This window comes from Conger conger, chromosome 11 (assembly GCF_963514075.1).
Source record: "Conger conger chromosome 11, fConCon1.1, whole genome shotgun sequence".
Taxonomy (NCBI): Eukaryota; Metazoa; Chordata; class Actinopteri; order Anguilliformes; family Congridae; genus Conger; species Conger conger.
In genome coordinates, this window is record NC_083770.1 from 46,384,272 (window position 1) to 46,411,990 (window position 27,719).

The 27,719-nt window shown below is 50.6% G+C and overlaps 1 protein-coding gene across 1 annotated transcript in view; it reads right to left on the reverse strand.

The window, feature by feature from the left end:
• Nucleotides 1-223: 223 nt before the first annotated feature.
• Nucleotides 224-27,719, reverse strand: part of LOC133141182 (metal transporter CNNM4-like) — a 31,011-nt gene continuing 3,515 nt past the window's right edge. The window contains exons 2-7 of the mRNA XM_061261619.1: nt 18,712-18,855; nt 18,214-18,348; nt 15,325-15,494; nt 8,023-8,119; nt 2,474-2,649; nt 224-586 (exon numbers count right to left, since the gene is read on the reverse strand). Coding sequence (XP_061117603.1) covers nt 368-586; nt 2,474-2,649; nt 8,023-8,119; nt 15,325-15,494; nt 18,214-18,348; nt 18,712-18,855 — 941 coding nt within the window. The 3' untranslated portion in view covers nt 224-367. The remainder of the gene's footprint in view (nt 587-2,473; nt 2,650-8,022; nt 8,120-15,324; nt 15,495-18,213; nt 18,349-18,711; nt 18,856-27,719) is intronic.

Here is a 27,719-nt window from a genome sequence, read left to right on the forward strand (position 1 = left end):
CCATACACACTGGACTTAACACACCTTATTTCACACACACACACACACACACACACACACACACACACATGTGCACACACACACGCGCACACACACACGCGCACGCGCACACACACACAAACGCTGCTTCATCTCTCAAAAGCGCACCACTCAGATCTGGGGCCCAGGGTCTCTCAGGACGTGGAGTGTCACAGGTTCAAGTAGAAGACAGGAAGTGAGGCGAAGGAAGTGGCAGAAGCTCCAGAGCGCCGGGGCCTCGTGTGTGCGTGCGTGCGTGCGTGTCTGTGTGTGTGCGTGCGTGTCTGTGTGCATGTCTCTCGGTCTGTGTTTCTCTGTGCAGGGTCCTCTCGGTCCCGCCCCCCTGCTGTCAGATGGTGCTCTCTGTGTGGGTGTTGTGGTTTGATTGATGGGAGGGCTGGCAGTTTTGCTCGTTGAGGAGGGAGGTGGTCTCGTCGGGCCCGTTCTCGGCCGGGTCGGGGGGCTGGGTGGGGGAGGAGTCCAGGTGCGTGTGTCCGCTCTCCGGGGACTGGGGGGTGCTGTCCATGCGGGACGCCACCAGCCCGTTCTGGTACTGCGAGCGCGTTATCTGAGTGGGGGGGGGGAGACGGGGGAGACGGGGGGGGGGGGGGGGGGGGGGTGAGTCTCCAACATCCACAGTGCAGTGCTCTGAGAACTCACACTTCAGAAAGGCAATACATTATTATCATTATTAATAAAAAAAGTTCCACCAAGTAACACCATCTCCGATTGACGGAGTAAAATTTTGAAAATCGATGAGCCTTGTAAATGTTACTTTCATGAGTGGGTCACGAAAAGATGGTCGTGAGGCTGGTGCCAGGCATCAGGAGGGTGTATGTGACTGTATGTCTGTAGAGCAGGGGTGCACAGCAAGGGCCGATCCGTTTCAGGATTTTGTGCCATCGTCTGGTCATAACTATTTCATTGACTCAATCATGTCTCATCTGACATGTTGTATGAGTACCAGCTACAGCTGCAGACTGCAAGTGTATCCTAACGATTTTACTGTGCTCAAGTACAGGCATGAACCAGGGTAATTTATAGAGCTGTCAGCAAATTAAAAACAAGGCAATTGGTTGGAACAAAAACCAGTATGCAGACCGGCCCCCGAGGACCGGAGTTGTGCTGTAGAGCAAGTGCATGGCACCAAGAGTGTTGCGCTGGGTGTGTGACTGGGCCTGTGTGTGACTGGGCCTGTGTGTGACTGGGCCTGTGTGTGACTGGGCCTGTGTGTGACCGGGTGCTGTGTGTGACTGGGCCTGTGTGTGACCGGGTGCTGTGTGTGACTGGGCCTGTGTGTGACTGGGCCTGTGTGTGACCGGGTGCTGTGTGTGACTGGGCCTGTGTGTGACTGGGTGCTGTGTGTGACTGGGCCTGTGTGTGACTGGGCCTGTGTGTGACTGGGTGCTGTGTGTGATTGGGTGCTGTGTGTGACTGGGCCTGTGTGTGACTGGGTGCTGTGTGTGACTGGGCCTGTGTGTAACTGGTGCTGTGTGTGACTGGGCCTGTGTGTGACTGGGCCTGTGTGTGACTGGGCCTGTGTGTGATTGGGTGCTGTGTGTGACTGGGCCTGTGTGTGACTGGGTGCTGTGTGTGACTGGGCCTGTGTGTAACTGGTGCTGTGTGTGACTGGGCCTGTGTGTGACTGGGCCTGTGTGTGATTGGGTGCTGTGTGTGACTGGGCCTGTGTGTGACTGGGCCTGTGTGTGACTGGGTGCTGTGTGTGACTGGGCGCTGTGTGTGACTGGGCCTGTATGTGACTGGGCCTGTGTGTGACTGGGCCTGCGTGTGACTGGGTGCTGTGTGTGACTGGGCCTGCGTGTGACTGGGCCTGTGTGTGACTGGGCGCTGTGTGTGACTGGGCGCTGTGTGTGACTGGGCCTGTATGTGACTGGGCCTGTGTGTGACTGGGCCTGCGTGTGACTGGGTGCTGTGTGTGACTGGGCCTGCGTGTGACTGGGCGCTGTGTGTGACTGGGCCTGTGTGTGATTGGGTGCTGTGTGTGACTGGGCCTGTGTGTGACTGGGCCTGTGTGTGACTGGGTGCTGTCTGTGACTGGGCCTGCGTGTGACTGGGTGCTGTGTGTGACTGGGCCTGTGTGTGACTGGGTGCTGTGTGTAACTGGTGCTGTGTGTGACTGGGCCTGCGTGTGACTGGGCCTGCGTGTGACTGGGCCTGCGTGTGACTGGGCCTGCGTGTGACTGGGCCTGCGTGTGACTGGGCCTGTGTGTGATTGGGTGCTGTGTGTTACTGGGCCTGTGTGTGACTGGGTGCTGTGTGTGACTGGGCCTGCGTGTGACTGGGTGCTGTGTGTGACTGGGCCTGTGTGTGACTGGGCGCTGTGACTGGGTGCTGTGTGTGACTGGGTGCTGTGTGTGACTGGGCGCTGTGTGTGACTGGGCGCTGAGACTGGGTGCTGTGTGTGACTGGGTGCTGTTTGAGTGCGGCGGCTCACCTTGACGTATTGCAGGTCACACAGCGCGCGCACATAGAAGTCGGGGGTGTACTGTGGCGAGGGGGCGCTGTTGAGCTGGCTGTTGCTGCCGCTGACGGACAGGGCGTCGGTGCGGTCCGTGTGGCTGAGCGAGGCGGAGCGGTTCAGCCCGCTGATGTGGGAGGGAGAGCGGAACTCTGAAACACACCACAGCACGCCAGTCAGAACAACGGAGCAGAGCTACCGGAGAGGAGCACGCACACGCACGCTCAAACACACACAGACGCACACACACACACACACACACACACGCACGCACGCACACACACAAACACACACACACGCGCACACACACACGCACACACTCACTCAAACACACACAGACGCACACACACACACACACGCACACGCACACTCAAACACTCACTCACGCACACACACACACACACACACACACACTCACTCAAACACACACACGCGCGCACACACACACGCGCACACACACGCACACACACGCGCACACACGCGCGCGCACACACGCGCGCACACACACACTCATAAACATACACACACTACAAGGAGAGACATGCACACACACTACCAGAGAAAGAGACACACACACACACACACACACATACACATACAAACACACACACACACACACACACACCACCAGAGAAGGAGAGAGGCATGTACACACAAATGCACACATACACATGTACACAGACACGTCCACACAAGCACACACACAAGTGCTCACGCGTGTGTGCATACACACACAGCAACACTATAATGGCACAAATGAAGAAAAGTAGGAAGAAAATAAAGTGTAAACAGTGCAGAGAGGAGTCAGCAGCACAGTGGGAAAGACACAGGATGGGGAGAGATGTCAGATTAGATTGGGATGTTGAGAAGGGTTAAGATTCTGGATTACATCGGGATGGACAAACGAGACTTAATTTCACCATTAGAGTCCTGCAGTACTACCGGCTGGTTAAGAGAAAGGTTAATGAGGACTAGAACACACAGATAGTCAAACACATACCTAATGCTTTACTGGGCGGCCTAGGATTGCACCTGGGAATATTATAATTCACATGCTCCTTCAAGCACATCTCCCATCAAGACATCTTATTACTGCTTTGTACATCTGACGTTTGTTTACACTCAAACTCCACATGTGCCTGACACCAGTGTGTGCATCTGTGTACGTGTGTGTGTGTGTGTGCGCGCGTGTGTGTGCGCGAAAGAAAGAGCCATTATTACTATTAATATTATTAATCACGCAGCCAGTGGAATATTGGAATGACCAGGAACACTGCAGATACGTCAGAGCCCCTGCCTTTAACACCGACACATAGCCAGGTGAAACGGTGCAGTGGTTACACAATGAGCAGGCTGTGGACACGGGACACACTGCGTGTCGGATGGGTCCCGGGGGGGCAGGGGGGGGGGTGGTGCAGCACCTGCCAAGAGCCTCAGCCCCTACGCAGGGCTCCAGCGTGACCTCCCCACCCCCCCCCTGCAACAGCACGAGGACAGGGTGTTAATGGCAGAGGGGTAAGCATCAGCAGTGTGACATTGTGACAAAATGTACATGGAAACTGCATCCATAGGTGTGAAGATTTCAATTAGCGATCAGCATCTGCCGGGAGAATGTGGATGTGGCAGCTGAAATAAGCACCAATGAAAAGCCACTATTGAAATTCTTCTGGAAGCTGCCACATGCCACATATTGCCCTCATGTTTCCATACTTATGGTGGAGATGATTTTGGCTTAACCTCCTAAGACCTGGCGTACACATGCGTGGACTCCACATTTTGGGCTGTACAACCATAACATAATACTTGGGAATTCAGACCGAGAGTCCACATATGTGGACATCATTTTTCTCAAAAACTACATCATGTCAAAAGATGATGCTTAGTTTTTATACTTATCAGGTCCCAATAAGCCCAAATAGCAAAGAGAAATTAAAAATGCATACCAAAAAAGAGTGCGGGTCTTAGGAGGTTAAGACTGGGCACCATGATTTGAATCTCCCAAAATCCCCTTGTTTCCTCCTGCCTGCTTCCTATGTTCTACTTCCTGTCCTCCACTTCCTGCCTGCTTCCTATGTTCTACTTCCTGTCCTCCACTTCCTGCCTGCTTCCTATGTTCTACTTCCTGTCCTCCACTTCCTGCCTGCTTCCTATGTTCTACTTCCTGTCCTCCACTTCCTGCCTGCTTCCTATGTTCTACTTTCTGTGCTCCACTTCCTGCCTGCTTCCTATGTTCTACTTCCTGTGCTCCACTCCCTGCCTGCTTCTACCAGACCCTACCGCTCCTGAGTCCATGGTTGACAGAACACGTGAAACAACATCAGTACTCCTCAGCATTGCTGGCAACTCCACTATATTCCATCCAGATTCCACCCGGCTAGTTTGGACTGGTTATGGCGAAGTCCACCCCGTTAGTTCAGACTGGTTACGCCCCAGGGCGGGGCAGGGTGGGGCTGTGTCTCCCGTGGGTCTGGGACTGCACACAGTGGGTGGATCAGGGGGAGTGTGTTAGTTCCGTGAGCATGTTAATAGGCAATGGTGCAGGTTTTTTTGCCAGAGTTTAATGTCTTGGGACAGAGTGCCCCCTAGAGTTAGTGCTACCGAACCTACCTACAGCTGTACCCATAATGCCTTTCACCGAGAGCCCCAATCCAACTGAACATTCACTACTGGCAATTCAAAGCAATGAAGCTCTAGAACACAGACCTTAAAAATTGTTTTAAAAAAACATCCCAAAAAAACATACTCTTCAAAGGTTTAATTTATTCCTTAATTGAATCTCTTCTTTGATCAAACTCACTGGACCTTTTGATATCCTGACCCAAATGAGGGAACCTCTCAAACACACACTCACTAGCATAGCCCACCTGGCCAGACTCATTCTGGGACCCTGCTTGTACACTCATGACCCGTAGTTTAAGAAACAGTGACCGTCAGCACCCTGCGGTCTGGGAGCCGGATGGGGGCTCTACGGCAGAAGTAAAACGAGGCAGCATCGACCCCCCCCCCCCACTGGTCTCTGTGTTAGCTACCCCCCCCCCCCCAGACCCCGACATGCCGGAGATTACCTGGAACCCGAGAGAACACAGAACACCTTTTTAGAGAGAGGTGACGAGGGCGAGACGTGGCCACTGAGAGGGAGAGAGAGAGGGACACGGCTCAAAGGGGAAGGCCCAGGGCACGGTGAAGGAGGAGGGAGGGAAGGAGGGAGGGAAGGAGAGAAGAGGCCTCGGGAGAGAGAAAGAGCCAGGCACTCCCAACACCATCCCATCAACCCAGCAGACAAGAATACTTCCACGTGGATTACCGCAAATATGAACAGATCCACAAATTACAATTTTGTAAACTGATTCCAGGTCTCATAAGAGTGGGGACTCAAACAGCAAACAAATCTCAAGAAAGAAAGACTGAAAACCTTGTATATTAAGAAGACTGAATGTTTAAACTGGAGTGTACAAACTCTTGTAACTACTGGACTACACACCACAGACAGACACATGTTTCTTCCACACACTTCATCAGGCTGAGTAAAGCCAAGTTTTAAAAATGCAGTCTTCAAAATAACACAAGATTTGCTCACTTTTCTTCCTTTTTTGAGAACTGATTCGAGGTGAAATCTGATCATATACATCTTTAAAATCAAATCCTTCGATTGAACCAATGAAGCTGACAACGGCTGGACAGTGGGAGGGGCTTGCCTTTAAAGAGAAACAGTGGTCAAAGATGCTGTATGACTTCCAAGACTGCGCAGTCATACTGATCCCGGAGCTAAGCCAAGCTTAGGCAGAGTAACCCCAACAGAGGGCTGGGGGCTGGGGGCTGTGGACACACACACACACACACACTCTCACACACTCACTCACTCTCACTCTCACTCTCACACTCACTCTCACTCTCACTCTCACTCTCACTCTCACTCTCACTCTCACTCTCACACTCACACTCACACACACACACACACTCTCTCACACACACACTCTCTCACTCTCACTCTCACACTCACTCTCACTCTCACTCTCACTCTCACTCTCACACTCACACTCACACTCACACACACACACACACTCTCTCACACACACACTCTCTCACTCTCACTCTCACACTCACACTCACACTCACACTCACACTCACTCTCACTCTCACTCTCACACTCACTCTCACACTCACACTCACACTCACACAGACTCACACTCACACTCACACTCACACTCACACTCACACTCACACTCACACTCACACAGGGCCGGAGGCTTTGCATGCATCAGCTCTTCGTGCACTTCAGAAGCGAGCCCATGTTTTAATAATGAAGTAACGGGAACTGATGCTAACGTTCGCTCTGTATGAGTGCCTATATGTGTGTATATATATATAGATATAATCAGATAATGCAGGCTGGGAGACACCGTGTGTGCACTTTACATTTAGTGAACAGGGGACACAGCGGACTGAAGAGAGACAGTCACTCAAAGTAAGAGGAGGAGCTAGGGGGGGGAAGAAGTGAGGCACAACAACATTTCACACGACAGAGAGGAGTCAGGAGTGCAGAGACAGTTTTCTTCTTTAAGGAGACAGAGGGAGTGCAGTCGGGTCCAGGGTATCCGGGCCCAGCCAACTATATACAACCTGTTATAACATTTAACACCATACCCATACAGTTACCGTAACACACTTGAAATACGACACAAAAGGCTTCCTCGTAGAACATCAATGCAGGCTCAGCACATTTAACGAGCATGCGTTCTCCCATCACTGTGGGGGAAGTTAGACAATATACAATAAAGGCAATAGGGGACATTGCAATACTGAATTATGACCACTAGGTGTCAGTAGTGCAGCGCCTACGAAGAAAAAAACAAAAAAAAACAAAAACAGCATTTCATCATGTAGAGTACCTGATTTCATTCAGGTGGAGCACCTGAATTAAAATAATCAAATTAAATAGTGGTCTGTTAATGTCACTGTTGCTAATTTGACACTCCCTTCATTGCTGTTCATCTTCATAACTGCACATGTATAACCCATCAGAAATAAATACTTCTAGAAGGATTAACAAAAATGATCAACACTTACAATTTTGTATGGGTAATTTAAGAAATTCTGCCAAATTGATGTGAAATCTGATCAAAATCCCCTTATTCTAGAAATCACTGGAATAGGAACTACTAATTTCCCTCATAGGCACTCTCTAAATTACCCAGGTAACCTTGCATAGAAAAGCACACCTTCAGGTTTGGAGGCAGAAAACAGTAAGACGGCGGGAAATGATTCGACCCCACGAGCCCTGTAAACCAGTAACTAAAACCAGTAACTCAGAGCAGGGCGATGTGCCCTTTGTCCCTTTGTGTGAACACACTCACGCCTAAGACACGCAGAGCACTGGGAGTGACACACTGCACCTGTGGCACTGAGGGCTTCTGGGAAATGGAGTGAATCACAGAGGAACAGCAGCGTGTAGTTCTGCTGCACTGTCACGCACAGAGAGGACAGACGGACAGACGGACGGACGGACGGACGGACGGGGGCCTCACCCAGCGACGGGGCACTTAGGGCCATCACACCGTAGAAGGAGAAGGGTCCCGTCTCAAACTTCATGTTCTCATTCCCAGCCTCCACCTCAACCCGTCCCTGTGGATCACAAGCAGTGTTAGCCTCTCTCACACACACACACACACTCACACTCACACTCACACTCACACTCACACTCACACTCACACTCACACTCACACTCACTGACACACACACACACACACACACACAACCACTTTCTCACACACATATACACAAACACACAAGCAGTGTTAGACTCTCTCACACACACACACACACACACACACATATACACACACACAACCACTCTCTCACACACATATACACAAACACACAAGCAGTGTCAGGCTCTCTCACACACACACACAGACACAAATACACAATCAGTGTTAGCGGGCAGAACCAGACACTCTCACACACATACACAAACACACACGGCTACACACAAACACCATAGGTAAAGACCCTTCAGAGAGATTATTTCTCTCTCTCTCTCTCTCTCTCACACACACACACACACACACACACACACACAATAGGCAAAGACCCTTCAGAGATTATTATTTTTCTCTCTCTCTCTCTCTCTCTCTCTCTCTCTCTCTCTCTCTCACACACACACACACACACACACACACACACACACACACACACACACACACACACACACACACACCATAGGTAAAGACCCTTCAGAGAGATTATTTATTTGTTTAACTCTCTCTCTCTCTCTCTCTCTCTTACACACACCCACACACACCATAGGAAAAGACCCTTCAGAGAGATTATTTCTCTCTCTCTCTCTCTCTCTCTCTCTCTCTCTCTCTCTCTCACACACACACACACACACACACACACACACACACACCATAGGCAAAGACCCTTCAGAGAGATTATTTATCTCTCTCTCACACACACATACATACACACACAGAGACACAGACACACACACACACACACACACACACACACAGGTAAATACCCTTCAGAACCGCAGGTTATTGTTCCCCTCCCTAGTTAACCTTTCACACAGATCTAAGTGCAAAGACAAGGGAGGCTGTGCTGGTGGGTGGCATGAGTTTGTCCTGACTGACCGAACCAATCCAGATTCAAGTCAACAGCTCCCATGAGTCATCACCGTGCCAGTCCTTCGGACGGCACAAACAACTTATTTAATTTACTGCTCCTTCAGTTCACTGAGCTTTATAAATGGGCCACGCTCAATCTTTCCCCATCGCGGTTTTGATCAGATCTTGTGCCTGTGTGTGGGTTTGTTAGACCACAGCTAAAATGGAGGCCATCAACCAATGAAATATTGTGTATTAATCACAAGTGGCTGTGTGGAGGAAGACTAAGACATGTACCAGGGCCAGGGGAACATGCACCAGGGCCAGGGGAACATGCAGGGGAACACGCAGGGGAACACGCAGGGGAACACGCAGGGGAACACGCAGGGGAACACACACAAAAACCCTGGCTTTGAGAGACAGAAACTGGTGAATGAGAGATTTGGGATGTTGTTATGGTGAGACTGGGGCTGCAGTTCCCCTGTCGGCCTGTGTGGGGCAGGCTTCCCTAGAACACTGTGAGGAGCTGGGACCTGCTGCGGGGACTGGGGAACACACAGATGGACAGACGGACAGATGGACAAAAGGGTTGGACAGGGTGGGGCGGGGGCTCTTTTCGATCCGGTGGTTAGGAATGTGTGAACTGCAGCAACAACACAGGACAGTTAATCCCAGCTCTGCTCAGGAACTCCGGGAATCTCAGCGTGTACACAGACACACACACACACACGTATGTGCACACACACACACACAAACACACACAAACACACACATGCATACGCACACACACACGCAAACACTTAAGCACACACACGCACGCACACACTCACAAATACACACACACACACACAAGCACACATGCACGCACACGCACGCAGGCACACACACACACACGTCCCAAAATTCCACACAGACAGAGCCCACAATCCTGGTACAGCATACACGCACAAACACACACACACACACACACACACACACACACCGTCCCATCTTTTGCACAAGAAGACGGCAGCTTCATTCACACACAGATTTTGACGTAATATCCACAACAAACAAAGCGGAGAGTAAACAGCCCCAGGACAGCCGTCTCGAGCAAGCCCACACTTCACTACGGACTTCTCTAACCGCAGCCTCAACAAAACCAGCAAAGAGGTGGGAGCGAGGGAGGGGGGAGAGGAGAAAGGAGAAACAGGTGAGTCAGGGAGAGAGAGAATAGAGGGAAGAGAAGAGGGAAAGAGAGGAGTTATTCTCGTCAGACCTGTTCTTTTATTTTGCACATCGATCACCTGTTGCGCTTTGCCAACACTCGGTACTCTACTGGTGACTGCTGCAAGCTCCACGGAGCATGTCTGGAGCTACAGGCGTGTAGAGATAACGCCAGAAACACGCGTACATGTGTATGTATATCCGCCACCAGTCTGATGACTCATGCCTGTAATGGAGGTTTGATGGCACCAAAATGCAACACATTTTCACCACCATAACCAACGGTCTTCAAGTCATCATTTCATATATATATATATATATATATATATATATTCAGCTAAATTGATTATATTTGAAATCCAGATTAAAATCCAGAAATCACTGGAATAGAAACTGCTAATTGCCCTCACAGACACTCTCTAAATTACCCAGGTAACCTTGCACAGAAAAGCACACCTTCAGGTTTGGAGGCAGAACACAGTAAGACGGCGGGAAATGACTCGACTGCACAAGCCCTGTAAACCAGTAACTCCTCAGAGCAGGGCGATGTGCCCTTTGTCCCTTTGTGTGAACACACTCACGCCTAAGACACGCAGAGCACTGGGAGTGACACACTGAACCGGTGCCATGGAAGAGTCATGTGACCCCTGAGGGCTTCTGGGAAATGGAGTGAATCACAGAGGACCAGCAGTGTGTAGTTCTCACAGAGGGGAGACAGGCGAGAGACTGGCACTCGCAACCTCAAGCTTATCTCCAAATCTCCTAAATATGTTAAATTAATCTTAGCTGGAGCTAAACTACATAAATAAACGATATGCACATATATACAGTTCTATTGGTATTAGTATTCACGGGGCTGTTAGGATACAAATAAAATAAAAGATCAGAGGACAAAGACAATAAAGTTGTGTTTGAAAACCAAACATTCTTCAGGATCAGCGATAAAGTTAAAATCTACTGGGCGGAGGTCAAAGTTCACATCTGGCAATCATCGACAGAGAAATCATGAGTTTCTTCCACAGATGGCAATAATGTGCATACCCTCTACTGAACCAAACAGGATACAACTGAACGACCAGTACACCCAGACGCAAGTGTGTGTGCCTCTGTATCACAGAGGGTATGTGTGTGTGACTGTACCCATTGTGTGTGTGTGTGACTGTACCAATAGTGTGTGTGTGTGTAACTGTACCAATTGTGTGTGAGACAGTAACCAGTGTGTGTGTGTGTGTGTGTGTGTGTGTGTGTAATACTCGTGGATTGCTGCTAGCAGTCACTGCCCACGCATCCCCTCGACTGACCAGACAACCTGACGGACAATATGAACAACAGGCCAACTGAAAGAGCCCCGCACTGCCTCCCCCAGGGCTGCAGGGGGCGCTGTGTTCAGGAGCCTGGATCAGCGTGGTCAGGGAGCATGGCCGTGCCTCGCTTCTTGGCCTATTTCTCCAGCGTAACGACATATTCCACCTCCCTCCCGCTCCCCGGCCCAGCGGAAGGACAAATATTTGTCTAATGATGACAGTGTTTTGGCTCGGGCAATTACAGTTAATGTACATGCCTCCACGGAGCGCGTTATCATTATCCTGCATTTCTCGGTCTAAATATGTAAGACAAATAAATAAAGGCTAACAATAACGTCAATTACAAGGAAGTGGGACCATGTTGCCATAATTGGAAAAAGACAGACTGGGGCAGACGATGCATTATCAGGATAAACTGTAACCCCTCTGAGTCTCCTGTAATCCTCCCACACACACAGCAATACAACCACACACACACACATACACACACAGTCAGACAGCAATACAACCACAGACACAAACACACACACACACTCACACTCAGCAATACACACACACACACACACACACAGCAAAACAACCACACACACACACACACACACACAGCAAAACAACCACACACACACACACACTCACACAGCAATACAACCACACACACACACAGCAAAACAACCACACAACCACACCACGTACATGAGCACGCACACACACACAACAAAACAACCACACACACACACACACACAAACACACAAACACACACAAAATACAACCACACCACGTCCATGTGCGCACACACACACACACACACACACACACACACACACACAACACACACACACAGCAATACAACAATACACACACACAATACAACCACACCACATACATGCCCAGACACACACACACCAACACACCAACACACATACACACACACACACACACACACACACACACACACACACACACACACACACACACACACACACACAATAAAAAATATCACACTCAATCTCTTGCATACCAGCTTTTCTTTTGTCATAATATCCCAGACTTAAAATCATCTTAAAAACAGACACATTTGCGCCCTGGCCAAACCCCTATTTTGGCAAGCAAAGTACTATTATGAATAAGCGTGAATGTTTACCAAATTAGCGAATTAAACTGGATTTCAAGACAAGCCAATAAAGAAGAGGCACAAATGATGCAACATAAGGACATTTTAGCCTTCTCCTGAGACCACGCAGCTTGGAATGAGCCCCCGCCAAGCGCTCCTCAACGCCACGCCATGCCCCCCCCCACGCCATGCCCCCCCCCCACGCCGCTCACAGTGGGCGGAGCAGATGTGCGTTAGCCACATCCTGCCCCCAGCAGAGGAGACCAAACCTGGGAGAGAACACGGCGGAGCAGAACGTGGGAGAGAGAGGGAGAGAGAGGGAGAGAGAGGGAGAGGGAGAGAGAAAGAAAGGGAGAGAGGGAGAGAGGGAGAGAGAGAGAGAGAGAGAGAGAGATGGGGGGGTGGGTGGGATTGCCTTTAATGAGCCTGGGCCTGACTCTGTCTAATTACTGTTTAGGGGGGAGCGTAACAATCACACAGCAGACTCCAGCAGCGTATGACAACAGACATAATGCCATGTGCTTACATCGTGTCTTTGGCCAGAAAATGCTGAGAACACCAGGCAGGGGCTGAGCTACAGGCTGCATGAGAACTCTCACAGGGAGAGAGGGAGAGAGGGGGGGAGGGAGGGAGAGAGGGGGAGAGAGAGAGGGGGAGAGAGAGAGAGAGAGGGAGAGGGAGAGATATAGACATGGAGTGATAGAGCGATAGAGAGAGGGGGGGAGAGGGAGAGAGATAGAGAGGGAGAGGGAGAGATATAGAAAGGGAGAGATATAGACATGGAGTGATAGAGAGATAGAGAGGGGGGGAGAGGGAGAGAGATAGAGAGAGGGAGAGAGAGCAGCCTGTAGCCCAGGTTCGACAGGTCCTTAGGACAGGATGTACTGACGAGTTGCTTCATGAGCCTAAGACACAGCAAGCGGGCAGGGCGACGCCCCGCTGCCCCACTGGGAGGAGTCAAAAGACAAAAGAAGAAGAGCCCTGGGGAGTGTGTGTGAGTGTGTGTGTGTGTGTGTGTGTGTGTGAGAGTGTGTGTGTGAGTGTGAGTGTGAGTGTGTGTGTGTGTGTGTGTGTGTGTGTGTGTGAGTGTGTGTGTAAGGTCTGTGTGTGTGGGTGTGTGTTATGTGTGCATGTATGCTTATGTGTGTGTATCCTTGTGTGTGTGAGTGTGTGTGTGTGTGTGTGTGTGTGTGTGTGAGAGAGACAATGCATGTGTGCGTGTAAGAATATGAGCATCTGTGCGTGTGTGTGTGTGTGACTGTATGCGTGTGACAGAACGTGTCTGTGTGAGTGTGTGTGTGTTTGTCTAGGTGAGTGTGTGCGTCTGGGTGAGTGTGTGTGTGAGTGTGTGTGTGTGTTCGTTTGTCTGGGTGTGTGTGTGTATGAGTGTGTGAGAGACAGTGTGTGTATGAGTGTGACAGAGCGTGTCTGTGTGAGTGTGTAGTGTATGTGTGTGTGTGTGTGTGTGTGTGTGTGTATGCGTCTGGGTGAGTGTGTGTTTGTAAATATCTGGGCCTGGGCGGGGAGAGCGGGATTAGCGCGCTAACGCGCAGCTCCGGGGCAGCAGGTCATCTCCCCTCCTCCTGTAAGGGGATCAATTAGTGAAGGGCAGGCCTGCTGGGCCCCGCGGGGAGGCCCGGGGGACAGGTTGAGGCCCCAGCGCCGGTCCTCTGAACCCCCAGCCTCAGGTGACGCTACGCCTCCACCACCCTCCGGCGAGGAGCCAAACACCGCCCGCCGGCTAGCGCCCGCTACCACTACCCCACCCCAGGAGCCTCAGCTCCACAGGCCGAAGCACCTCATAGGCCGCTTCAGACGGCCTGCGATTGGACGGAGTGTCCCCAGTGGACCGGTGACCCCTGTGGGCATTGCAACGTCCCGGATAAGCCTCGCTGCGATCGCTAAAGCTCCCTTAGCTCTGTGCGCTAAGAGCAGAGATGTTAGCGCAGACCACCTGGCTAACGTCTGAACCCAGCGTTCTCAAGCTGGCCAGTTTATCCCTCCTGTCACACGCACCCCCCCCCCCCCCCCCCCCCAAACCCTCCTTACCCCTTGACTTATGATGACCTCGTGACCTTGTGACCTTTTCAAATGCGGGTATTAAAGCAACCCCTTTTCAGCTAACCATCTTATCTACTCCAAGTACCTAAGGTGCAGTGTCCTTCAAAGTGTCAAAACAAAAGTCTAATCTTGAAAACAGCTAATATCAATTCCACTGGCTGTTATATTATGCCTCACAATGCTTTGGCCCAAGTCTGGCTGCCCATACTAATAGCTTTTAAAGTCGCTTTTTAGTCTTAATGGAATGGGGCTAGCACACTCACACTCACACTCACACTCACACTCACACTCACACTCACACTCACACCACACACACACCACACACACACCACACACACACTCTCTCTCACTCTCACTCTCTCACACACACACACACACACACACACACTCACACTCTCACTCTCACTCTGAACTGGGCATGCTCAAGCACGTGCGCTAGAGCCATGCGAGGCCCCGTCCCTCATGACAGGAAGTGACACGCGCGGCTCCAGGAAGTGACACCAGGAAGCCGGTTTCCGCTGGCGTCAGGGGCTCACCTGCAGTATGAGCACAAAGTAGTCGACGGGCTTCCCGCGCTGGTAGACGTAGTGCAGGGCGGAGCGCTTGTCGCCGTCGTTAAACTTGATGTCCTGGATGACGTCGGGGTGCCTCAGGATGCGCAGGAGGACCTTCTCTGAGATCAGGGACGGGTGGAACAGGCTCACCTCTGGACGGGGAGACAGCACAGATAGAGGGGGGGGGGGGGTCACATAGATGGAAGGGCTTCTCTAGGCCCTCAAAGCCCTGCTTTGAGTGATGAAGGGGAAAACCCGCTTCAACCACCACCTATGCAGAGGCGGCCATTTTGTGGCAGAACACTCATCACACACCAGCAGGTTATGAATTTAGCCAGGACTCCGGGGAACACTGCATTCCTTGCAATGAGTCTTTTGTTTAAAAAGACACACAACCACAAAAAGAGACATGCAAGGGACCTACAAACTGGTTCAACCGGCGCTGGCAGACAGCTTGACACGCCCCTACAAGTGAGAACACCCTATCAGGGCAAGCTTTGGGTACAGCCATGCCCTTGGACTCAGGAATGTTTTCCCAAGGAAAAAAATATGCGGAGGAGAATTAGACACTAAAAATAGGCGGGCAGCATCAGACCACCTCCTCCGCTGATGTGCGCGCACGCGCGTGTGTGTGTGTGTGTGCGTGTGTGTGTGTGTGTGTGAGACAGGTGAGGTCTGCGTGTGTGTGTGTGTGTGTGTGTGAGACAGGTGAGGTCTGTGTGTGTGTGTGTGTGTGTGTGTCAGACAGGTGAGGTCTGTGTGTGTGTGTGTGTGTGTGTGTGTGTGTCAGACAGGTGAGGTCTGCGTGTGTGTGTGTGTGTGTGTGTGTTATGTGTGCGTGTATGCTTATGTGTGTGTGTGTGTGTGTGTGTGTGTGTGTATCCTTGTGTGTGTGTGTGTGTGTGTGTGCACGTGCCAGACAGGTGAGGTCTATGTGTGTGTGTGTGTGTCACACAGGTGAGGTGTGTGTGTGTGTGTGTGTGTGTGTGTCACAGAGGTGAGGTCTGTGTGTGTGTGTGTGTGTGTGTGTGTGTGTGTTTGTGTGTCAGACAGCACCTCTCCCCGTCCCTCCCTACCTCCCTGTGATCCTTAATTGTTGTCTTTGTGATTTACGTAGTGTTTCGGTATTTTTTGTTGGCTCGGTAAGCAGTATTTGGATAGTTAAGTTTGGTCACTTTTGCTGTGTTGTTTGTTTATTTGTTGTTTATAAAAAAATAAAAAATAAATATATAGGCCCTGGTCCTTATCTTTGTTGTACGGGTAGCAATTGAAATTGTACTTCCCTCTAGGGTCTTTCTGCGCACTTAGCCCTGGTTATGGGTATGCACTTTGTTGTACGTTGCTCTGGATAAGAGCGTCTGCCAAACGCCAATAATGTAATGTAATGTAATGTAATGTGAGGTCTGTGTGTGTGTGTGTTGTGTGTATGTGTGTGTATCCTCATGTGTGTGTGAGTCACACAGGTGAGGTCTGTGTGTGTGTGTGTGTGTGTGTGTGCGTGAGTCACACAGGTGAGGCCTCTGTGTGTGTGTGTGTGTGTGTGTGTGTGTGTGTGTGTGTGTGTATCCTCATGTGTGTGTAAGTCACACAGGTGAGGTCTGTGTGTGTGTGTGTGTGTGTGTGTGTGTGTGTGTGTGTGTGTGTGTGAGTGAGTCACACAGGTGAGGCCTGTGTGTGTGTGTGTGTGTGTGTGTGTGTGTGTGTGAGTGAGTCACACAGGTGAGGCCTGTGTGTGTGTGTGTGTGTGTGTGTGTGTGTGTGTTCAGGTGTCGCCAACGCAGTGGCAGAAATAAAGCCGCTCGGGGCCGAAGGGAACCGACCAATCCCGCGCCAGCGGCCTCTGCCATCCTGTGCGTTCGCACACAAGCGCTCATTTCCTGCCCAGGGCTATCATTACATCTTTTACATAATGACACGAGTGCATTTCTGCAATCACAGCTAACGTCCATCACTGCAGCTCCCTCTCTCTCTCTCTCTCTTTTGTTTTTTTTTTTTCAATTTGTTTCTCGTTTTTCCCTCGGTCTCCCAATTTGGTAGCCAAGTGTACCCTATCTATTCCAATTATCCGCCTAGACCGGGACGCGGCGCCTACACCCCGTCCCTCGGCGGCCCGGAGAGATCTGGCGAGCCGGAGAGCGACACGCCCTCTTCAAGCCGTGTCGTCTCAGAGCCCGTGACCGTGATTCGGAGGCGACCGGGGTGCCGTTGTCCGTGGCGATCCCCTTGCCGAGTCCCTCCCTCCGAGCGGCGAGCCCATTCTGCTGCTCCACGTGAGCCCGCGTGGGCAGGACTGGGACACGAACCTTGCAGCTCATTTTCATATCCACATTTTCTCCCAATTTCACTTGTCACACATCGTATACTTATTATCGTATACCGATTAATAATTCTGTGCTGGTGGACTGCGTAGAAGTGGGATGCGCTGCAGCAGGCTATGATGTAATGCAATAAGATATAAGTGTGATGCAATGGGCAAGTAATGTAGGGAAAGTGGTGATGCGGGGCGTGGGCTGAGCGCTGTTCTGGCAGGTCGTGGTGCACGGCTGGGACTGTGGTCTGGCGGGACGGTAGCGTAGTGGTTAAGGTAAAGGACTGGGGCACGCAAGGTCGGTGGTTCTAATCCCGGTGTAGCCACAATAAGGTCCGTACAGCCGTTTGGCCCTTGAGCAAGGCCCTTAACCCTGCATTGCTCCAGGGGAGGATTGTCTCCTGCTTAGTCTAATCAACTGTACGTCGCTCTGGATAAGAGCGTCTGCCAAATGCCAGTAATGTAATGTAATGTAATGGTGCAAGGAGGTGTGGTGTCAGGTACACTGTGAGGTGTGAGGTGTGAGGTGTGAGGTGTTGGGGCGTGGCCTGTTGTTCCCTCACCTGTTGCCAGGAAACGGTGCGCGGCCAGGAGCAGCTGGGGCGAGATCTTGACCTTTGATTCACTCTCGTGCTTAAAGGCGGAGAAGTCTCGCTTGTTCTTGTTTGGGGCCACTTTCTTCCTGTTGCGATTGTCAGCTGGACACACACACACACACACACGCACGCACAGTCAGGTGATCAGGGAGACGTGCAAACACCGACACACAGGCACACCAATAAAACACTGCTGCCGTAGAGATGGTGACAGTGTGTTTATGGGCACGTGGGCACAGCAGTTCTACACTCCTGCCAACAGGAGGGCTTTTCAGAGAAGGTGCAAAATCTGGTTTAAAAAAACTCTTGCTCTAACCAGCTTTTATTTTTTATTTTTTTGTGTTTCTCTAATCAGTTAGAGAAACAATAAAACAATAGCCACTGCTAGTTCCACCCCTACTTCTGCTTCTGACTATGTGACCAATCACGGCGAGAGGCGGTCGGCTGGCTGCCGTGGAAACTCACTGTAGAGGTCGGACTCGTCCAGGATCTCGGACTTGATGATCTCCTCGATGACGTCCTCGAGCGTGACCAGGCCCAGCACCTCGTAGAAGGGGTCCCCCTCCCCCTCGTTATTCACCTTCTGCACGATGGCCAGGTGGGATTTACCTGCAGGCGCGGAGACACAAGAGCAGGCAAGCTGCCCGTCAGCCAGGGCCTGGACCGTAGACCACTGTAGGCCCGTCTGCCAGGGTCTGGACCGTAGACCATTGTAGAGGCCACATTATGACTAATCCACAAAGTATCGTTATATCATCCTAATAACACAATAACATAACAAATTGACACATAGGGAGACACTAGATAAAGAAAAAACGCCTATTGCGACTATATTTTCCTGTGAAGAAAGAAAATGCTCGACTTTGTATTTTCACCATAAAGTGACCATTGACTTGCATTGAAACAGGGGGCTGAAACAGGGGGCTGAAACAGGGGGCTGAAACAGGGGGCTGAAACGACTGCACTGGAGCCAACCGCAGTGGCAGGAGGGAGCAGCGTCTCTCCACAAGACCGGGGACTGAGCCTGAAACAAAGCCGCCTCTGTCTGAACCCCGTGCAGTGTCTCTCTTACACACACGTACACACACGTAGAAACACGTACACACACGTACACACACGTAGACACACGTAGACACACGTAGATACACGCGCGCACATACGCACACACCCCATTCACGCATGTCATTCAGGCTTACGCTTTCCTACCAGCTGTGGGTTGTTCCACCAAGCAGAATTACTGCGTTAGCTGGACGACTGAGCAGAGTGAAAACCCGGAATATCCGTTTTTACTTCAGTCCACGTCCCAGATTCCGGGGAGGGTTTCCGGGTTTTAGTCAGCGCCGTTAATCCGGCTAACGGAGTAACGCTCGGTGAAACCGGGCCCCAGCAGCTGCAAATAGCCCCCTACCGCACCGCGGTCTTTAATAACGCTGCTGGAGTCAGACACACACGTTAGCCACCGTCTGCCTGGGGGGGCTATGCTCACAGCTACAGTGACAGACGCGGCTGTGTTGATCCAAGGACGCGTCCGCGCCCAGATAAACACGCAGGGCGACCTTCACGCCCGACACTGAGCTATTGATGTCTACGGAGCAGAGGCCAGGGGAGAGACATCCAGCTGAATCCCCTAAAAATAGAACTGGAAACACAACCCTCCCTTTCTTACGGCGCACTGGCATTGTAACGGCCCCTCAGAATGGAGGTTTGCGACGTGAACAACGCAAAAAGAGTGTGAGAGAGGAGCACCTCGAGCCTACAACCCGCTACAACGGTCCTTCACCTGGATCTGCGGACGAAACCATTACCCCCCTCCCCCCCCTCCCTCACACCCCCCCCCCCCTCCCTCACACACACCCTCCTGCCACCAGCAGGGTAGGGATCTTTACACAAAGCATAAGCCTCAGAAATAGCCTAATACCTGTCATGTAAACATTCAACCACTGACGGGACATTTCCCCTCCCCCCAGACACAAGCATTTGCATGCTTATCGGTAAGACACTGGCCTTAAGGAAAGAGGAAAGCTGGGGGTGTTTTTGCAGCAGTATTATGTCTTAATTAATTCATTAATTCATTATTTTTTTTAAAGGGATCGTTATTTAATCTCAAATTTAGCGTGTCAGTTGCTGTCACTGCTGCAGTACTTTGTCGATCCGATACTCCAGGAGTGGATTAGAAACACCTTCAGTTCAACTGAGACCTAACTTCATCCCTGTTATCTACTACCAGAGCACAAACAGAGGTGTGTCCAAATGCTGGGAGTCACAGGCCAACGGTCCTTCAGTTTTTATTCACACACAAAACAAGGAATCAATAGCAACAGACTTGGACTTCACTTGAACTTATGGGCTAGGCTTACGCAAACACATTGAATCCGTGAGTGTTCCCAAAGCACATCAGCGACAGCATGCATCAGCACTTGTTCATACAAAGTCCATTACCGATGATACAAACGCCCTATTTATCGCTGACTTTATTATTCTTTGTATGGTTGTTGTTGGTGGTATCGTTGTTTCATGTAAACAATCCCTTTGGCAATACTACGCTGATGCGTGGTCATGCCAATGAAGCTTATTTTGACATTTGAATTTGATGGTGTAACATCTCGGACAGTGAGTGGTCTGAGGCTAGAAAAATAGTGACTCGGACACACACTGCGGCTGTTTACACAGGTCTCCATGGCACCTGGCAAGCTGGTTGGTGCCTTGCATGGCACAGTGTGCGAGTGTGTGTATGAATGGGGGAATGAGAAGCATCAATTTTACAGCACTTTGGATAAAGACGCTATATTTATGCCATTTATGTCCCCGCAGTTCAGCTGGCCGAATCTCCAGCTCAAGATCAACCTCCTTGCTCCTCAATGGCTGTGGACTCAGAAGCCAGAAGTTAACTTACCACTAACTAAGGCTACTCACCAAAAATGCCACCCGGTCCAAGCCCTTGCCTAATGTTTCCACTGACCCACCAATGGCCCAGCAATGTAGCAGTGGGTCAGCGGAAACAGACTGAGCTGCATGTATTTATCGTGACATTGGACAATATTGAAACATGACCTCGGAACATATTTGAACCTGGCCTTCTTTAAAAGCCCCCTTTTCTGTGCTGCTTGCCCTGTGATTCAGCAAAAAAAAAAAACAGAAGTGTGGCAGCTTGCCAAATGGCACGTGCGATTGTACGGTATAGTGGGAAATTCTGAAAGGCTTTCTGCTGTTCCTGTTTCACAGCGACCACAACACTGCCAAATGCTGTGACTGTTAAACGAGGATCTTGCCTGCGGAGGAGGGTGAAAATTTTTTTTTTAAAACCTACCAAAACACTTTGACAAGTCTGTGGAGGCGACACACAAATAAGCCCAGAGAAAAACTTAAATAAACATGGTTTAAACTTCCATCAAAGCTTTTGTACCTGGGTATTTCTGACCAGAGCATGCTACCTTCTGTTCCAGCCTTCTCTGGGCCACTCTGGGCCACTCTGGGCCACTCTGGGCCACTCTGGCCCACTCTGGCCCACTCTGGCCCACTCTGGCCCACTCTGGCCCACTCTGGCCCACTCTGGCCCACTCTGGCCCACTCTGGCCCTCTCTGATCCGCTCTACACCCGGCCAAACTGCTGCAGGTACGTCAGTGACAAGATCATCTCTGCCGAGTCATAAGATCAGAGGTTAACTCGATTATCATCGGGCACGCCCTCCATTTCACTTCCCTGTGCTGGTTCACACTTCCTATAGCCGCTGCCAAATCACGTCCAACGTCTGCAGACATGCTAATATTCACTCGCATTGGTTCACAAACGTTATGTTAAAAATCCAGCAGGGCAGGGAGCGTGTGTGATAGTGTGTGTTATCTTTTACATCAATGGCATTTGGCAGACGCTCGTATCCAGAGCGACTTAGAGTTAATTAGACTAGACAATCCTCCCCGGGAGCAATGCGGGGTTAAGGGCCTTGCTCAAGGGCCCAACGGCGGCGCGGATCTTATCGCGGCTACACCGCGGATCGAGAGACATGCATCACCGACCTTGAGGGTCCACCACAACCCGACCCCCCCACCGCGGAAGAAAACCAAACGATGAAAAACAGGAAGTGATGACTGAGACCTCGCCAGCTGTGGGACTGTTCGGCGAGTGTGCCAGGCGCAATTAGCCCCGCTGACCTCCACTGTTGTGGGTAAACAGGCGACAGGTTCCTCCAGAAACGCACCGAAGACGAGCCAAGCGACCGTACAAACACACACAACGCGTGTGCGTAGTCAGTCAGTAAGTCAGTTTCAGAAACACACAGAAGACGAGCCGAGCGACCGTACAAACACACACGACGCGCGTGTGTAGTCAGTCAGTGAGTCAGTCTCAGGCCTACAAGTACTTTTTAATCTAAAAGAACAGAATGGAACAAGCTGCCAATATATATATATACATATTTTTTTTTTATGCTATGAAAATATTCAAGAGATTCACAATTTCAGTTTTCCTGCTGTTCAAATGAAAACTGTAAAAAGATGCCGTTTTAAAGGCAGACAATGGTTCTCGGGAACCATCACAGTCATGCGCTGATCTGAGATCTGAGATCGTAATTCTCACCAGCTCTCATAACCACGATGACCATTCTAACTACATCCTAATATAGCACCATCTCCACGACTGGCTGAGGGCATTAGGGAAGCAACATCACATGCACACACACACACACACAGAAAAACAGGAAAAACACGCACACAAAAATCTCCGTATTTGAACAGCACAGTTCTGCTTAGTCATCTACTTCTCCTCTAAACGTTGGCCTATTTTCCAGACCTTTGCAGTGACCCAAGTGTGCGTGCACTCATATATGAGCTATGCAGCTGCTCATGTCCTATCCCCGAAATCTCCTAATTTCTCAGTGATGTCACGCAGGCCCCAGACCGAGTCAGAACAGCCCAAAAAGGAAACGCGCTGACCAGGGCCGCGGGGACAGGAAGCGGGAACACAACCGCTGACGAATCACATTCCAGCGTCCGTCACAATGTTCTCACCCCTCCACAACATTCCTGACCGGCCACGTCACGTTTCTGTCAAAGGACTGACTGAAGGACAAGCCCCCCCCCCACCATCATCACACACACACACAAACAACAAACACACACACAGACACACACACACACACACACTCAACAAACACACACACACACACAACAAACACAAAAACACACACACACACACACTTACCCCTGCCTGAGCTCTCCATTATGACATCACAGGCTCATCACATGGTGCACTGCTCAGCACCATCAACCAATCACACTCTGTCACCAGCGGCAACCAAAAAAACCACAGTCTAATGTTCACATTAGTAATTAACCTCATTTTCACACACAGATTAGTTTCAGCCTGCCCCTGCTCATAACACAGTCCATATGAACTAACTAAACTAACTACACAGTCGCCGTCCAGCTGAACTAACTGAACTAAACTAACTACACAGTTCCAGCCCATGTGAACTAACTAAACTAACTAAACTACACAGTTCCAGCCCATGTGAACTAACTAAACTAACTAAACTACACAGTTCCAGCCCATGTGAACTAACTAAACTAACTACACAGTTCTGGTCCATGTGAACTAGTAACAGGGGCAGCCTGTAGCCAAGTGGCCTGACTATTGAGTAGACTGATCCGGGAGGTTGGTGGTTCAAACCCTTGTGTAGCCACAATAAGATCCGCACAGCCGTTGGGCCCTTGAGCAAAGCCCTTAACCCTGCATTGCTCCAGGGGGGATTGACCCCTGCTAATCAAAAGTCACTTTGGAAAAAGCGTCAGCTATATACCAAATTATTATCATTATGAACCAAATACACAGTCCAAGTGGGTGTATCACAAAGCAGGATTGCCCAGTTAGCTGGATAAGTTCACAGAGTAAAACCCAGAACCCTTCCAAAACTGGAACATGGACTGAAATAAAAACAGCTGTTCCATGTTTATATGTAATATGTAATATACCCCCCTAGTCCATGGGAACCAAATACAAAGTCCCAGTCCCAGTCTTCTGTGAACTAAACGCGCAGTCCCAGTTCCTGTGAACAAAACACACAGTCCTAGTACTTAATGAACAAAATACAGTCCTAAATACACAGACCCTCACATACAGACTCAACATTCCCAGGATGCAGTGTTTTTGGAAAATCTAATGACAAACAACAACAAAAAAACAACTGGGAACCATAGCAGAGTTTGGACCCAGGCTTGTCGACTGACGGCCACTCCCTATCCCACACACAGTTGCACAGTGAGCAATAGGCTTCTGCTAAGAATGTCCAAACTAATAAATACCAATCCTTTGGCAACGCAAAGAGAGGGATTGTGGGCCATTCATAGAAATCTACATACGGCAGTCAGACCGTATGGGGATCAGGCTGAGAGAGGCCATCACAGATACAGACCAGGAAAGACAGTGAGGCAGTGCTGTGGAGAAACTACTACTGTGGAGAAACTACTACTGTGGAGAAACGGCACAGCTGCTCAGTCAGCATGCGGCAGCACTGAGCAGAAGACAGGAAGAGAGAAAGAGGAAGACGGAGTGGAAAAACATGGCAGAGAGAGAGAGAGAGAGAGTGGGAGGAAAGAGAGAGAGAGGAGAGAGGAGAGAGAGGAGAGAGAGGAGTTGGAGGAAAGAGAGAGATGAGAGACAGAGAGAGAGAGAGAGAGAGAGAAAGAGAGAGGAAAGAGAGAGGAGAGAGGAGAGAGAGGAGTGGGAGGAAAGAGAGAGATGAGAGAGAGAGAGAGAGAGAGAGAGGAGTGGGAGAAAAGAAAGAGATGAGAGACACAGAGAGAGAGAGAGAGAAAGAGAGAGGAGAGAGAGAGGAGAGAAGAGAGAGGAGAGAGAGGAGAGGAAAGAAAAAGGGAGACACACATGTATCATGGTGAAATGTTGAGGGAAATGCCACTCAATTCTCATGATCTCACCCACACCTAACCAACTGCCGCTTCAGTTAACATTTAACAAAAACTGTGTGTGTGTGTGTGTGTGTGGGGTGAGCAAATTAGTCTCATCAGCTGACTCACTGACAGCACAGCGGAATGCTGAGTTCAGGTGGGGCGCCCAGGGAGCAAAGGTCAAAGGCTGACCAATGGGAGAGCACGGGCACACAAGCGGAGAACATCTCAAAAACCCCACCCCCCCAAAAAAGGGGAAGCCAACGAGAGACATGCATCCAGTCCTCTTTCCTCACAGTCAGTGTCAACCAACTGTCAGCACACACACACACACATGCACACGCACACGCACACACGCACATGCACGCACGCACACGCACACACATGCACACGCAAACGCACACACGCACATGCACGCACGCACACGCACACACATGCACACGCACGCACGCACACGCATGCCAACACACACACACACACACACACACACACACACACACACACACACAGACGCGTGCACGCACACACAGACACACACACACACAGACGCGTGCACGCACACACACAGACACAGACGCACGCACGCACACACACACACCCACACAAAAGAAGGGAAACCACCCTTGAGCAATCCTGACTGCGCAGCGTGACTTATTGGAACACGCTCCGGAATGCTGGCGCTTGCTGGGCGGGCACAGACGACACGGGGAGGGGTCAGGCAGCGCACGAGCCGCGCGCGGGCGGAGCGGCACACGCCGGCGCGGTCAACAGCCCAATCGATCGCGCCGCGACAACCCACACTCCCCACCCAGCGTTCGGCACGCCCCAGTGACCCACGGCCGCCCCCACGCCACCCAGGCGCCAGGCAGCGGCGGCGGACACCATCTCCTTTTATGACCCCGCCCAGGAGTGATCGGGGACACAAGGTACCCGGCGTGAGCGCAAGGGAACAACAACCTGCTGCCAGATTCAATCGGGACGGTAAACCGCCGTGGTTTCACACGTCTCATTTATGAAATTAGACTCTCCTCCCTCCCCCCCTCCCCCCGGGGGTTGGGACAGGATTGAGAAAGGGGAACCTCCGTGAAAAGTATCAGAACGGTCTCCCCAAAAGAAGGCCCCCTGAGGTAATCGGTCTTCAGGAAGTTCCTGGGATAAAATCCGGAAGATCCGTTGAAGCTGCTTTCTGCTACTATGCACCAAAAATGGCAGCCGTTGCATCACCCGGGCGGGTGCCACACATTGCTGGTGGTTGAGGCGTCACTGTGAGCACTTCTGAGCATCTAGAAAAGCGCTATATAAATGAAATAACCTAAGAGCCTTCCAGACTACTCAAGACAGGCTCCAACTCTGTAAATCTATTATTTGTAAAGCACATTGGATTTCCATGCGTATGAAATCAGCTACACAGATAAACTTGAACCTGAATGTATGTGACCTCATGCTCGGCCAGCACCATAGCAACAGAGGGTGCAGAGAGTAGCGGGAAAGAGCATTGGGGGGGGGGGGGGGGGGGGTCATGTGCATTAGTGCTCCAGGACACGGCTGATGCATGGCTGACATCGATACACACACATACACACACGCGCACACACACACATACACACACGCGCACGCACACACATACATGCACGCAGTCCAGGGGCTGGGGGATACAGTGTTACTAACTGAGAGAAGCTGTTTGTGTCCGGTGCCCACAATACAGTGTGTGTATCTGCATAACTGTGTCATGAGGCTTTGACCCAAAAAAAAAAATTAAAAATTAAAAAAGTCATCTTGCTCATGTGAAATACTGGTTAAATAATAGCCTCCATTGTATGCAAAACTCATTCAGATAGGATTGGTTATCATAAAATGTCACACCCATTCAAAACAGCCAATAACTAGCTGTGCACACAGTTCTCAGGATCAAGAGAGAGGATCAGAGTACTTAAGATTACTTTCATCTTCAGTGAGTGTTAGTAGGGATTTGGGCCGTCATCGCCTAAACTAATCATCTCTTCAAGAGCTTGTTTTCATTGAGTAAGATCACCTTCACTGCCTGTAACTTAGGCTATGAACTGAAATGATAGATGCATGTATTCAAAGTAAAAATGCAAACGACAACCTGTGTAAACTGGCGATGCAGATCAATGCAGCTAGCATATGTGCATATATTCACTGAGAATCTGTAGAAAATAATTAACCCCAGGGCTTACTGTCCAAATACAGGGGCCTGTGATTTTAAACTGGCATTAAGAGGACAACCAGAAATGGGTCCAATTAGCAAGAAGGCCGTTGAAAATGCAATTCAGTGTGCACACAATCATTCTGCACTCCCACGAACAGGATGAAACAGGGGCTCCTAAACCAGCAGGCGCAATACCCCAGAGCGCGAACACATTTCCTGTGGTTCGCCCCGTACGCAGATGCCTGAGCGGAGTGTGGTAGCCGTCAGCTAAAGCGCAGGCAGGTCTGCTGCGGCCAGTCAGCACCTCACCTCTCACACAGTCAAGAGTCATGGCCACAAGCCCCCCCCCACCCCCACCCCCACCCCGCCCCGCCCAGCCACAATACAGGCCTCAGCAAACGCC